This window comes from Opisthocomus hoazin, chromosome 1 (genome assembly GCF_030867145.1).
Source record: "Opisthocomus hoazin isolate bOpiHoa1 chromosome 1, bOpiHoa1.hap1, whole genome shotgun sequence".
In the NCBI taxonomy this organism is placed as follows: domain Eukaryota; kingdom Metazoa; phylum Chordata; class Aves; order Opisthocomiformes; family Opisthocomidae; genus Opisthocomus; species Opisthocomus hoazin.
The window spans coordinates 157,102,487-157,116,702 of record NC_134414.1 but is presented as its reverse complement, the minus strand read 5'-3'; the positions used below and the strand labels follow the sequence as shown (position 1 = coordinate 157,116,702).

The window sequence follows — 14,216 nt, the reverse complement described above, 5'->3', positions numbered from 1 at the left end:
AGATGCTAAAATGTTTGCTGCAAATGCAGTAAGTCATGACCATAAGCTCAAATTGTGGTGTTTTTTAATGTCATGTGAGCTCATTAAAATCCATTGTAGGTACTGGGCTAAAAATCTCGTGAAACCAAAACAGCTTTGGTCAGGACAGGATAAACACAGTTACATTGGCTGATGTTCTGGGGACCTTCAGGAGGCACAAAACTGGATGAAAGAGCTGACCAGCACACAGGGAAAGGAATACTGGCATGTGATGAAAGTGGCCAAAGCAGGACCTACACTTGTGATTTACAAGTCTGAACTGGCTCTGGCGATCTGCTGCAACGTTTGAGATCCTTGGAGTTGAACCGATAGAACAAGTACACTTTCCAAAGCAAGCCCACACGAAGGCAAAACAAGAGATGATTCTGTCCCATATAACATGCAGTGATGCTCTCTGTGATGAACTAATCCGTGGGAGAAATGCCCAGATTCCAGTTTCCACAGCTCACATCTCTAGTGATTGCTGTGAAGAGGAAATGGTCTTAGCGGACTGCACACTCGGCTCTCCCAGCAGGTAGCTGGGTGCTCATTATAAATGGCTGGCAGGCTACTGAAAATGGGAGAGAAACCATCTGCAGAAGTCAAACAATTCTTGCCACAACAAGAGAAAAAACAGAACTAGTGAAAATACTACCTTAATTATTGGTTATGTGCCATGAATAGAGACAGACCAAAGCCCTGCCTGTAAGCCAATCTCAGGAAATCAGGGATGGAATGTAATACAGGTACGCGTACAACACATCCCAGCCTTGCAAAGCTGGTCCTTCTTGGTGTGATTTTCCAAATGACTTGAAGTGCTTCTTACACCACAGAAACAATCTAGGCAGAGGTAAACTTCAGCAGTAACAAAGTCCAGGACAGTTCCAATGCACTTCACAGTTTACACAAGCACTTCAACTGACAGTAAAATAATTTGTAGGGATCTTGGGAGCCACCTTCAGTAGAAGGGAAGTCAGTGTCCAACGGCAAAACCTTATACTGTCCTGACATACGAGTTGAATGCATCTTGTGAAGAAGTGAATTTCAGTGTAGAGTCTGGGTTTCTGAAGAGACTTGTAATGACAGTATTACTACCATTTGAACCATTATCTCAGTCTTAAACACGCAGGAGAAATTATTGCGCTTCCTTAACTTCAAGATGGGCTCAATGTCCTGTTGCTCTTTGCTATACTGAAAAGAACTTTGTACAACTCTCTGCTCGAGACAAGAAGAAACCAACCTTGTATCTTCTAGGGCCAGAGGAACATCATATTGCCAAAGTGAGTTCTTACAACAGTGATCTCTGGAAAAGAATGGAAAAGGTGGACTGATGGTGAGGGAGAGAAACGTAGCCTTTGCAGTTGTTCTGAAGTCACTCGGGTTCAAGCCCAAACAAACCTGATCCATTCTACTACTACTAAGGAGTACAGGGAGGGAAATGAAACATGATGAGAAACAAGCCAGGCCCACCTATTCAAAAAGTGCTGATCAGAGGATAAGATCTAAGAAACATCCTGTATAGAAAATCATGGTTGTGTCGCTAAAGCACCTCAACAATTTATGCAGTCTAGTAAGGCCTGCGATGATGACAGTGTAGCAAGTGACTGTGTTTTAAAGACAATATAAAAAATATATAATTAACTTTCTTGGTTTAAGAACTGATGTAAAGAGGAGACGAAGAGCAAAGCATTACCTTTGATTAGGAGATAAGGACTTCTTGAGTCTTCATACTAGAGAGTTCTGCTGTTCTGCTTCCTCAAAGAGGAATTTTTCAGCTGCCTGTCACATCTTTGTAAGCAGTTGACTCATTTGTAATGAGGCAGCCCAATGGCATAACTGATGCTATAAAATCTATTTTTGTGTCCACAGAATCAAGCTCTATGTAAAAGAAAGCTTTAGGATATCAGCAAACAATTGCTCTATAAAAACCCTGTAGCCTTTTCAAGCGAAAGACCGTGCCCAAGAAGACAGCAAAGCTAAGCCAGTGAGACCTGACGTTTTACGATATATGTAATGATAAAGCGCTAGACTACTGCATGACTCAACTTTATAGTTGTAAACTGTGGGGCCACTGGATTTATAAATTCTATCCATGGCTGCAATAAAAACTGGATACATGAATAAAAGCAACTTCCTTTGCTGAAGATGTGACACTGGAGAAAATATTTTGAGGATATGTGTATTCGTAGGCTTGAGTGGAGATTTGGTACTTCTGAAGTTGTGTGCCCACACTAGAATGGCTTTCAGCCAGGTAGGCAGAGCATGATACACTATCCTTCAAACTAATGCTGGATTTAGACTGAACAACATGTGAAATGCATTAGCACACTCCTCTAATCAAGCAGGGCAGTCTCATGCTATGATGCTATGACAGGTAAAACAGTCCTGGCAAATAGGTTCTCGAGGAAAAGAATGTAAAAGGAGGTGGAGATGTCTCTGTGTCTGCTCCTAATACACTGAAAATATTTTCATAAAAATTGCGTTGTACCATACAAAACAGAGATTTGAACATAATTTTAAGAGTTGAAGGCAGTGCTCAATTAACTGCAAGATAAACTCTACCAGATGTTTAAGAAGACCTGAAGACATTGGTTGTGACCTGATTTTTAGTAAGTGCAAGGTGTTCTGCAACAAGGTGGATGTAAATGTACCTTACAGATAACGGTAAGGCTCTGGTTTTAAATGGAGGATGGATGTGCACTTTCCTGCTGCAGGATGAACATGCGCTTTCCTCCCTAATCTACAGAACACACACAGTTCAACGTCAAGGTTACAGCACCCACCACAGAGCTCTGGCAGAAGGCAGAACCTCACCAGAAGCCCACCTGGAGTACAATTCAGGCTGCGCTCCTTTCCAGTCTACAACGGCAATGGCCCAGGGGGAAGTGAAGCAAATGTAAACGAACTGTATGAACAGCAACAAGGTGCAACATTCACTGCTCAGAGAAAAGTCATTCAGTGCCATCTCTTCAATGAGAGTGCTCTTCACTCTGAATCCAAGTGGTTTTATCTGAACATGGGAGATAAAGGACAGCTGGAAGCCTTCGGACCTTTACAAACATTATGAAAAAAGTTGGACGAAAATGTCTAGGAATCATTTGATGGCTCTAAAGGAAGGTTTCTTGCAGATCATCAGAGAAGACTGGTTTCTTGTCTGCCCCACAAGATCTCGATAAAAATGCATCTAACAGGAAGGAAGGAAATGTATTTATCTACTTAATTTAAGATTTAGCCGCAAGTCACAGGACCACATCATGAATAGGACACAGGCCCCTGTAAGAGTCAGCGTGAGCTACAGAAGTGACCAGTCTTGCTGTAGCAAAATGAGTGGCACAGGCAGTCATGTCTGACAGCAGTCCTTTTCTCCTAAAGTAATCTTATGCAAACTTCTTCTTAGCCTTGGCTGATACTAAGGTTTATAAAGATCATAGTGATTTAAATAGCACGCAGCAAATAACAGGGGACTAGAAATTATCATCTCAGGGTTTGCAATTGAAAGCATCTTTCATCAGACTACTGAAATTACATAAAGTTATCTGCTTTTCCTACTCTCCCAAGACTGCCTGCAGGAGGGTCAAAAATCACCGTCCATTTACAAAAGCTAGTAACAAAGTTTCCTAAGGAGCCTTCCAGTACTTTCTAAAACAGCTGTTCAGAAAGCATCTGAAGACACATTGAATTTACTGGAAATGCCACTACACTACTGAAACGCAGTAAGACTCCAATAAAAAAATAAATTGTGGATTTTCTGAGCACCAGAAATCAGTAGAAATAAACAAGTAGAAAAGTGCCTAAGTAATAAGCACCATTAGAAAGCAAGATGAGCTGCCTCATAGCTTTTGTTAGCTTAAATTGTTTGAAACGGTGCATCACTAAACAATAAATTGATATGGGTCACTTGTTTCGTCTGCAAACTAATTGCAAATTAACAATCACAGATATTCTAAAAATAAAGGAACAATGTGCCCAGGTTTTCACACAAGGTAAAACATTTTAGCTCAGTATTATTACCTAATATCATTTCAGAGTTCTAACACTGTGCCATTTCCAACACAGTGGTTGTATGCTGGCCTGCGGTTGAGCAGATGGATTGTCATGGGTGTCAAGATACAAGTGATATAGAAACTTTATAAATACTGTTCCCTGCTGCAACTATTAGCCCAGCAATCAACTAAATATTCCAAGTGAGGCTTCCGGTCTCCTAGAGGTGGTCCTTCCACATAGGTGTGGATGCTTACAGCCAGAGCTGAGCTTGCCACAGGCTAGCAGGACAGAGTCTGCAGTGGGCTCCGTGGTTTTAAGAAATGAAATAGCAACCAGGAGGAAAGAGAGCAGAATCTTGTCCTGCCAGAGTCTCTTCTGTGGGTTGAAGAATTCCTGTCTTGTAAATGGGTCATTGGGCAGATCTCACCAATGCTCACTATGTCTAAAACTGCGTGGAAATAAATATATGTGGTGAGTAGGGCATCAGAAAGGAAAACACAGAGTAATAAACCACCTGAAAATCTCCAAACTGCTGGAATCATTCAGCAATCTGTGCTACCCTGTGCCCTTTGCCACTTGAAAAGAGTCTGGCAGAGGTCCAGCCACTCTACCATTTCTATTCCCAAAAGGTCATTCTCACCAATGGCCAGAAACGTAACATGAAGAAGACAAGCCCAAGGGTGTGAAATGGGTTAACTGAGAGCAGAAGCTAAAGAATTATCTGCATTGTTCAAGGCACGTCCTCATCCCTTCCACTCTCAGGCTCCAACAGCACAAAGAAACAAGCCACGCTTCAGTCTTGAAAGAAGAGCATACGACAGCTCGCTAGTCACTAGGGAAAGATCTTTCAGTGGTTACTAACATAGCTGCGCAAAGGAAATAAATAAATTTCCAGTCATAATATTTACTTCTCAATCAAAAGAATGGCAAATTTTAAGTAGGCAAATACAGTTGTTCATTTCAGACCAAATATGTAATGGAACTTTGTTTTATATCATCATCATCATTCACTTTTAAGTCAATAGGCAGGTCTGCAACATGAGATTTTCCAGGAATCCTACAGCAACACATACACACGAACACACACAAATCACATGTAAGAAGTAGCTTGCATAAGGTAAGTAAGGTTAATGGCAAAAGCTTCTTTCTATGCAGAAGGAATTTATACATTAAAGCTGCAGCATTAGGAAAAAAAGATTAAAAACAAGAAATGAAGTTGTACAACAGAGGAGAACTTAACAAAATTGGTGACCTTTCCACACAGATGAAGTCAGGTTAAAAAAAACAAACCAAACCAAAACCAAAGGGACCAAACGAGACCAAAAGAGAACCTCCCCCCAACACACATACAGACAAAAGTGAGAGCACAACAAAGGAAGTGGAAGAAAAGTGTTACCCATAAGTAGCCGCCGTTTCACCCGCTTGTCCACATCAGCTACTGACGTGGCATTGTACTCAGAACTCTCAATTGCAGCCTCATCCTTCTCTAAAACACAAGTAAGGGACAAACATGGAGCAGTTGGTTAATCACAAGCCCAATTTTCCAGTGCCTAACACAGTTTCTTGGCATGGCATAGCCAAACCCAAGAAGCAAGGCATGAAAGCACTAAATCCCCGTTAGAGAGTTAATTCCCTTCGAGACCCCAGGAAAAAAATTAAAGGCTGTTTAGGGAAAGGAGGAAGAAAAAGGGGGAGGAGGAAGAATAGTCGACTACGAAGTAATTAACCACACACAGGAAGCTGGATTCGTACTGGAGAACAAGACAGCTAACATGAGTGCCCCAGAGAGGTGTTAATGATGAAAATTAAAATTCAGGGATGCTAGTTAAACAAACTACCAAAGACAAACTGTAAAGTGATTCAGGCTAACGGTGGCACCAAGACCTGAAGGTAGCAGGCAGAAGACCGAGACAGACAGAGAGAGCTGGAAGAGTCCGGTGATGGATGGGCACAGATTCACCATAGTCTCGTACATGTTGACACATCGTGAGGAGAAACAAAACAACAGCATGCAAATTCAACAAAAACAACAAAAATAAACAAACAACAAACCAAACAAACACAAAAAAAGATCAATTTGGGCAGTGCTGGTTGCCTGCTTGTCTATGAAACACTACGAACTAAACATTCAATGCTAGGAAAGATGTTGCAAGAAGAAGGGTTAGTAATTTTACAAGCATGCAGTAAGCAAGATGATGTCAGCAAAGGTCATTTTACAAGGTGATCTCTGATATCCTACACATCAGAGTTTCATACAGCATAATGAGGACTTTAGTTTGGTTACACTTCACTAGAAATACATAGAAAGAGTCACAAGTGTGGGAAGAGATGATCAGTAGGTGAAATGAAAATAAAGATTTCTGATACAGGAGAGCAGTGGAGAAGCAGCAGCTGGGTAAATAAAATGATTTACACAGAGAGGGAAATGCTTATTAGGAAAACAAAAAAACCCAAAATGCAAGTGGGGACTTTCACATGCAGCAAACATGAAAAATAAAATAAAAGGATAAGTCAAGCAAACGAAGACAAAATATGTTAGACAAAGGGTCAACAAGTATTTCTCGGTCATTGCAGAAGTTTGCATTCTTGCAGTGATGCTAGGAATATCTACACCACTGAAGACAGCAAACACTGGAATCACTGAAGTGAGGAGGAGGAGGAGGAGGCTGGCAGGTTTTGTTTGTGGCAACACTACATGGTTGAGTGGTAACAAGAAGTTGTTTTGTTTTTAACAAGTTCTAGATGGGATCAGGCTGCAATAGAGGCTTTTGTTTGAGTTTGTTTTTATTTTGCTCTGTAAATAATTAATGAACGTCAGTTATCAGACAAGACAGGCAATCAGGAACCATCACCAGAAAGCAGGAATAAAAATTTAAAAAATAAAAAAAATTTAAAGTATTCTAAGAGAAAGAACTACTTAGAGGGAAGGAAAACAGCACAGGCAGTAATATGTGACTTACATCACAAGACCAAGGAATGTAACATGGAGTTGTATGTATTACATTACAAAAATGGAAAAAAAAGTAAAAACCAGATGCAGTGTACACAGCTTTCAAAATCATTTTTACATGCTGGACAAAATAAAACATCAATCCGAGGATATCAGTGAACGCTAATAAACAGCAGATCAATTATCCATTCAATGAAGCCTGCTCTCAAGGCCCTCGCTCTTGCAAATTCTCTGCATCTAGAACTGCCACGGGCTGCAGGGAGGGTTATTTAAACAGAGGAACTGTACGATGGAGCCCTCTGTGCGAATCCAAAGCACTAGCTGAGAGATCCCGTCAGCTGAGCCATAGCTTGTGCATACCACGAGGCACAGTCCAGCGCTGAACCTTGTTCAGCTCCGCCTCTGGCTGCACAGCCCTCATCCTACCACACAACTGGTGCACTCAGACCCATCAGCAGTGCATGAGGCACTGAGCAGCCACAGAGGTTTATGCCATGGGTCTGACCAAGGGATCACTAACGATCACTGACAGATTTCCACGGGTTTCAAGCGCTCTGCCTTGCAGTACTGATCAAGGAGAGAAAAGGTGATAAATATGTGCCCATTCTTTTTTAGCCTCAGACAATTACTAGGAATTTGTAAGAATTTGAAATTAAACAAACAAAAAAAGTCAACATGACCACAATGCTAATGAAAACCATTATGGATTTTAGGTTCTGAATTGTGAGTATGAATTTCCAAATTTTAACTTGCAGTATGCAAAAATATCCTCTTTTATTTAAAAAAAAAGCAGAGTGGAAAGAAATGGTGTTAAGCAAATAATAGATTTTATAACCATAAATGTTTGCATATCATCTCCCAAGATATTCCATCTCTTGAATGGCCTTTTCCTCCTTAGAATCTGAGTGAAAGCTTATTCACTACAAGTGCTGCAATTCTTAGAATCATAAAACATACAACAGGGCAGAATGAACAACACCATGATTAATTTTCCCCGATAACAGCGTACAAAAGAGGATCATTTTCCTCACCTTGCTTATGCAAGGAAGTCTTGACTCATGAAAGTGAACAGAAGAGCTGAACTTTCGTTCAGAATTATGAATGTTCTACACCTTTTTACTTCAAAAATTATTAGAGTTATGACAAGAAATAAAAGTTGCAAAGGAGTAACAAAGGGACACTTCATTAATAAACATTCGGACAAAACATGCACAAAGGCTTCTCTCTCTGTGTAGCGTGACCTTAGCTACTACACCCAGGAACTGTCGTTACACACTTCTCTCCGCAATGGTGCTAACTGCCTGCGAGACACACAGACACACGTGTGCACGCGCACACACACACACACACACGTGCACACCTATATTCTATGAGGAATACCAAATAAAATGCGCTCCAGAGAAGTACTCACCAATGCAGGTTCGGCCATCTGAATGTAGGGCATACTTCTGATGACAACCACACACAGGACCAGTATCTGTGTCATCACAGGTGTGTTGGCAGCCTCCATTCCCATAGTTACAGGTTACTAGTTAAGCCCCAAATGAATGTGTATATATGTGTATATAAATAAAATGACAATGAAACCAATTAGTCTTGAGGGCCTTTCAGAAGACAGAAAAGCAGTAACAAACCAAGACATAAGGCAACATCACATTTCTATTTGCAGTTATTTGCATTTCTTATTCTTTCTGACCCCTCTTAACTTAGCCACACTCCTGTCTCATGCCCTGCTCTCAATCCATGCAGTGAAGAAAAAAAGAGAAAGAAAAAAAGCATGTGCCACATTTTCCCCAGTCTATTTGTAGTCATAATTTTAGTATGAGTGGTTAGCCAATTCCATCTTTTCGTAAAAGCTACATGCTTCATATCCGTGATTTACATGGCATGAAGAAATGAGCAGTCTACTAACACAGATGTACATTTTCAAGTCTATAGACAGCATTCCTCTTTTCCTTCTCCTTCATTTTCTAAGTGGAGGAAGCAAAGACCAAACAGCAAGAACAGAACCACATAAATTTTGAAATCTATTATTTCAAGTACTGCTCCTCCTAGAGTAGAAGAATGTTTAAAAATAAAACAGGAAACATGTTTTTTAAAAATTTTCTTCTCTGAAACAAAAAATGCATGGTTGTTATAGCCCTGCAGTGTGCTGGCCTCAACTAGGAAGGAAACATTGGAGATGTCACTTTCCCTTCCAAGCATACAGTGCAAAATGGTTTTTAGCAATTCAAATGTCCTCCAGTGAAAAAACACTAAACATACATTAAAGCAAACATTTTTCATGACAGGTAGAGTTCTGAAGTTCATGTGAATTAGTAGACCAGATTCAATTTCCTTTGTCACATGATGGATTTAATTTCTGACTATGAAAACAAACCAGTGTTCAAATATTAAGCTGTCTGGTGCCATTAACAGTGCCTCTCATTTGTCCCTGTTCTGTTTCATCCTTTGCAGTCGTATACCTTCATGCTGAATAACGCAATTCCGGTCTGACTGAATTCTGAATTCAATTTACTGTCTTCTTATACAGGTAATTTGGACTAGGATCTTTATTGGTATATACATACTGGTGGATACGAGAGAAATCAAATATACCATTATTCAGTTGTATCATACTCATAATTTCAGAAGACTTCAGTATTTTGAAATGTTACATTATTTTAAATACTGACTACAGTAATTTAAATACTGACTCCTACTAATCAGCAGGAACTTCCTCACACTGGTCTGTGCAGTTTTCCATTTAGATAACAGAGTTTATGAAAGAGCCAGGGTAGCAAATTGCAACACACAGTAAACCCAAGATACTGGTTAACAGGATTTTTAAAATCATGTATCTAAATCTAAACCGAGGTTCTATCTAATCCAAGACGGTTAAGCTCACGTAATTTCCAACTGACCTCAGCGACTCTGCTTTGATGCCAGCTTCTTAAAATGGAGTAGACTGGAATTTTCAGTCACAGTAACTGGAACTGAAATATTTCACCTCTGGTGTGAGTGTTCCAGTGCTGAATAGTCATGCCATTCTCCGTAACCACTTCAGCATTTCACTTAAAATGTCACAATTCTAAGAAAAGCAGCTGAGGGAGACCCACCACAGCACACCCAACAGAATTCCCATTAAAACCCCCTGCCAGCGTCGGAACCGCAAATTTACATTCACGGTCCCTGAAGTCTGGCAAAGATCCCAACAGGAATTGTCCATCTCCCGAGTGAGTACAGACCAGAGACCACTCCTCGTGCAAGCATCCTTGGCCCTTCACATCGTACACTATGAAAAAAATCCTTCTGCTGCTCAGACATAGCGGGGGAATAGACTCATGGCCTACCAGTAAGAACAATCCCCGAGCAGAGGACTCCCTGCCTGGATTCCCACCTCTCCTCCCAGGAATATCGCTGTTTTATCCAATTGGAAGGAACGTCCATGAGAAAGATGGAGCGCAGCCTGACCCACATCCCTTATTGGAGCTTGACGCTTTCGCCACTAGACTGGAAAATGGGAATTGTGTGTTCTGTCACACTAGACAGAGAAGGGAACTGGACTCACATAGCCCAAGTCGTAAGAATCCTCAGCTTCCACGGAATTACATAAAAAAGTCCCCTAAGCAACAGCCACCCTCAGGCTTTCTCCTTCTCCAGTTTTACAACTTAGCTATTCATTTCTTTTTGTGAAAAAATATACAAAGCAAACCATTCTGCTTTGCATCAAATGGAAGCAACATTCCATTTCCTTCAGTACACAATAACATATTAGTTTTCATTTCTGATGCAAAACAAAATTTTATGTCAATGTTCCATTCTTAAATCTCCCACCTTTCCAATGTAATTGTGCTGAAAATCATTTCCTTACTTGACACTATGCCCGTCCTTCTTCGCTTCCCTTCTGTTTGTCTGTTCTTTGATTTGCAGTTTTTGGGGGTTAATCTTTTTCTTGTGGCTCTCCCTCTCTGCCACATCATGTGTGCAAGAGTAACTTCTTGGTTAACCTGGTTTGCAGCCTAGCCGGGAGCTAGAGGAGCAGACAGGCTGTTTGAATCTGCTGGCTGCAGCCTGCCTGCAAACACCAGCTCTCTTCTGGCCGGGGATGTGCCCGAGCAGGGGCAGTCAGCGGTAGCAGGCAGCTGCTTGCAGTGCTCACAGCCCTGGGCGCACGCTGGCAGAGCTCATCCAGGATAAAGTAATCTCCGTCTGCCTGTCCTCCCCTCCTGCTTACCCCGTATGCCCCTTGGACTACGCGGAGGTTCACTCAACGCTTCTATCCCTGCTGGACTGCAGGGCCATCACAAATTAACTTCAAGGTGTTGTTCATGCCTGATGTTTAAATACATTTCTAGCCAACAGTATTTTTATTGAGGATTTTAAAGTGCAATCAGCAACAAAGCGTGTATTTTAAACAACTGCACTACAGCGGTTATTTTTGGCATTCCTCGCTGAAAGCCTGTGCTGGCAGAGATGAAAATATCTTAACACGTAATCTGAGGGACTTTTCCTTACTATATTTGTCTATGAAAAATCGTACTAGACCTATGGAGTTCATAGTAAATCCTGCAGAATCACACACTTCTTTCATAGTTACCCTGTATACGAAAGTTACTGGTTCCTGTCCTACCCAGATAATGAACACAGATGTGGGTCAGTTCCTTTTCCTGTCTCTTACAAATATTAGCAAATCACTTTTTTGAAGGATTTGCATTTCTGTCTAGACTACAATTTATTTATTTATCTATTTATTTATTTATATATTTATTTAAAGCCATTTGAGCCAAAATTCTGGAGCTTGACAGCTCTGCAGGTGAAATTGGTACAAAATACACTTGTAAAATATGTCTTTTCAGCTTCCTCCCAGCCTTAATTCTCTGGCAGTGACACACTGAGATGTTTCTCTTGCTTAGAGTAAGAAAACTAAAATTATTTAAAAGCAAAGAGACATCCAAATCTACTCCATTTTTGTCAGAAAGCATTAAAGGAAACTTGAGGAGAAATCTCCAGGTGTTCTTTCAAAAATTGTTTCTGATAAATTCAGACTCTACAGCTATGCAAAAGACTGTGTGCTTATTCAGAGTCTGTGACATTAAAAAGGCAAACAAAAAGCGGCCAAATGGTAACTTTTGATAGACACAGATCAGCTTCAAATATTATAAGTCATGTTACAATAAAAGGGATGGAAAATATTAAGTAATTTTTCTTTTTTTTTTACCAAAGGAGAATATCCTCGTCTGTTAGAACTCCGATATACTTATCCCCACATAGCAAATTTAAAATCAGAATAACACCATTGGTTTTGACACTGCTTCAGCATTCATGTATCTCTTCAGCGCAATCAAAATGATGGGCTTTTTCCCTTAGTGGGAGAAATACCCTGTACAACTGGCTAAAACTGTCACCCCACAGAGAAGACTTTGCTCATGTTGGCCACAAACATGAGCAGAAATGGCACACGAGCCTTACAAAGGTGCACACCACCTATGTCAGGTGTCTAATGCCGCTGGCCAAGTTACCAGCCTGTTCTCCCAATGCTGTTTCTAATGCGAATGAAGAGCTATGGGGCATCCTCAGCTGAAGTCCTAACGCTGGTGCTTCAAATAGCCTTCAAACAAGATTAATTTTTTTTTTTACTATACTGCTCAGGCTTTTGAACTGGCCAGCCACCTTTCCGGGCCTGCAGGCGTGGCATCATATAAATATACGGACTAGTCTTGAAATGACATTTTGATGATGAAAGACAAGGAACAACTGTCTGGAAGAGGAATGACATCTTGAAGAACAAAAGGGATTTTAATGTACTTCTTCCACTAAATAATCATATTGATGTTCCATGCTAAAACCTGAGAAGACAGAATAAGACGAGAATTCAGCCTCACTCTACAGGGTAAATCCTGCTTTCAGGGCTTCTCTGAACTTTCACATAATCCTTTTTCTGGTCTCTTCCATCTGACATGCCCATGACCACGAGTATTTGAAAACATATGGCCAAATATTAAATCTAACTTTTAGTACCCACTAACTCAAAAAATCCCCTAAGACAACGATGTCCTGATCTTGTCTGCCTGTGAATTTAAATATATACTCTGGCTCAGATGCCACAGAATTTGCAGCCATCCAGATCTTCTGTTTTTGCAGCACAGCTTTCTGTGACAGTTTGAACCAGTACATTGAAATTTCAGATAAATTAAAAATTGCACTGTTTTTTAACAAAATTGGCCATTAAACATATAATTGAGCTAACTATATGCGCCTCTCTTTCTAGGTGCTAAAGCTGCGCATGCAGCATTGCTTGCATTATTTATTCTAGCATGGCCTTACATTTTGAACATTCTGGAGGTCTTTGTAGTGACAGCAAATAGCTGCGTGAGAACATCAGCAACAGGAGCTGGAAAGCTGCCAAGTGGCATAGGTAGGACGGTACTTCTTTAAACATACAAAGCAGGATTTTTAGAATTACTTAGCACTAACCCTCCCGCTCACTTAAATCATTATTATTGGAGAGGGCAGATAGAAATAGCTGTAGTTAGGATTATACAACATTTTTCATTAAAAGATTCGGCTTCCCCTTGTTTACAGCTCTGCCAGAACTATGTGTTTTAGGTTGCACCTTGCAAGTATGTGTATCTGCTTTAGGTTTCATCTTACATTTTCAGGCTCCAGCTAAACTGATCCAGCTAATTATGAGGCTAACAAAAAACGTCTTGGTTTGTTTGTGTTTGGGGAAAAAACCTTCAGTTCATCAAAAATTTCTAATGCAATCGTCCTCAGGAGCAGGATCTTAAAATCTATCACGGATACAGATATAGAAAGAGGAGGTCATTTCCCATGTTTTTCCACTGTCATCTGGAACTGAATTAATGATTCATAAGTCTCTTCTTCTTGCTGCCAGCAAGTATCTATGAAAATCGCTGACAAAGCTTATTCTTCTTCTAATAGCTTGTGTACACAAAAGATGGTAGTTTACTGCTTCTTTGGACTGAAAGGATGCAGCTCTTCTGCGGAATTATATATGGATCTGTGTGATTCTGCTTGGTGTATTTCTAGATGACCTCTTGAGGTCCCTTCCAGCCTCATACGTCGGCGTTTTCTTAGCGTGGTGGGCAAGACTTTTTTTTTTGTAACTGAGAAATCTCATGCTTAAAATTTTCACTAAGAAACAACTAAGGTTGCCATGTCTGTGGAAACAGCTGGAAAATCTTGTCTCATTTGCTGCAATGACTAGTAAATCAGAAAGGGACTGTTAAGAAAGGATGGTCTTGTTCAGACAGTGAACAGA

The 14,216-nt window shown here is 40.5% G+C and overlaps 1 protein-coding gene across 5 annotated transcripts in view; it reads right to left on the bottom strand.

The window, feature by feature from the left end:
* Positions 1 to 14,216, bottom strand: part of SCUBE1 (signal peptide, CUB domain and EGF like domain containing 1) — a 218,334-nt gene that overhangs the window by 89,667 nt on the left and 114,451 nt on the right. For 3 of the 5 annotated variants that reach the window (XM_075443399.1, XM_075443432.1, XM_075443410.1), the window contains exons 6-7: positions 8,364 to 8,480; positions 5,399 to 5,488 (exon numbers count right to left, since the gene is read on the bottom strand). In XM_075443399.1, coding sequence (XP_075299514.1) covers positions 5,399 to 5,488; positions 8,364 to 8,480 — 207 coding nt within the window. The remainder of the gene's footprint in view (positions 1 to 5,398; positions 5,489 to 8,363; positions 8,481 to 14,216) is intronic. The other 2 variants (XM_075443418.1, XM_075443426.1) reach the window with 1 other exon arrangement.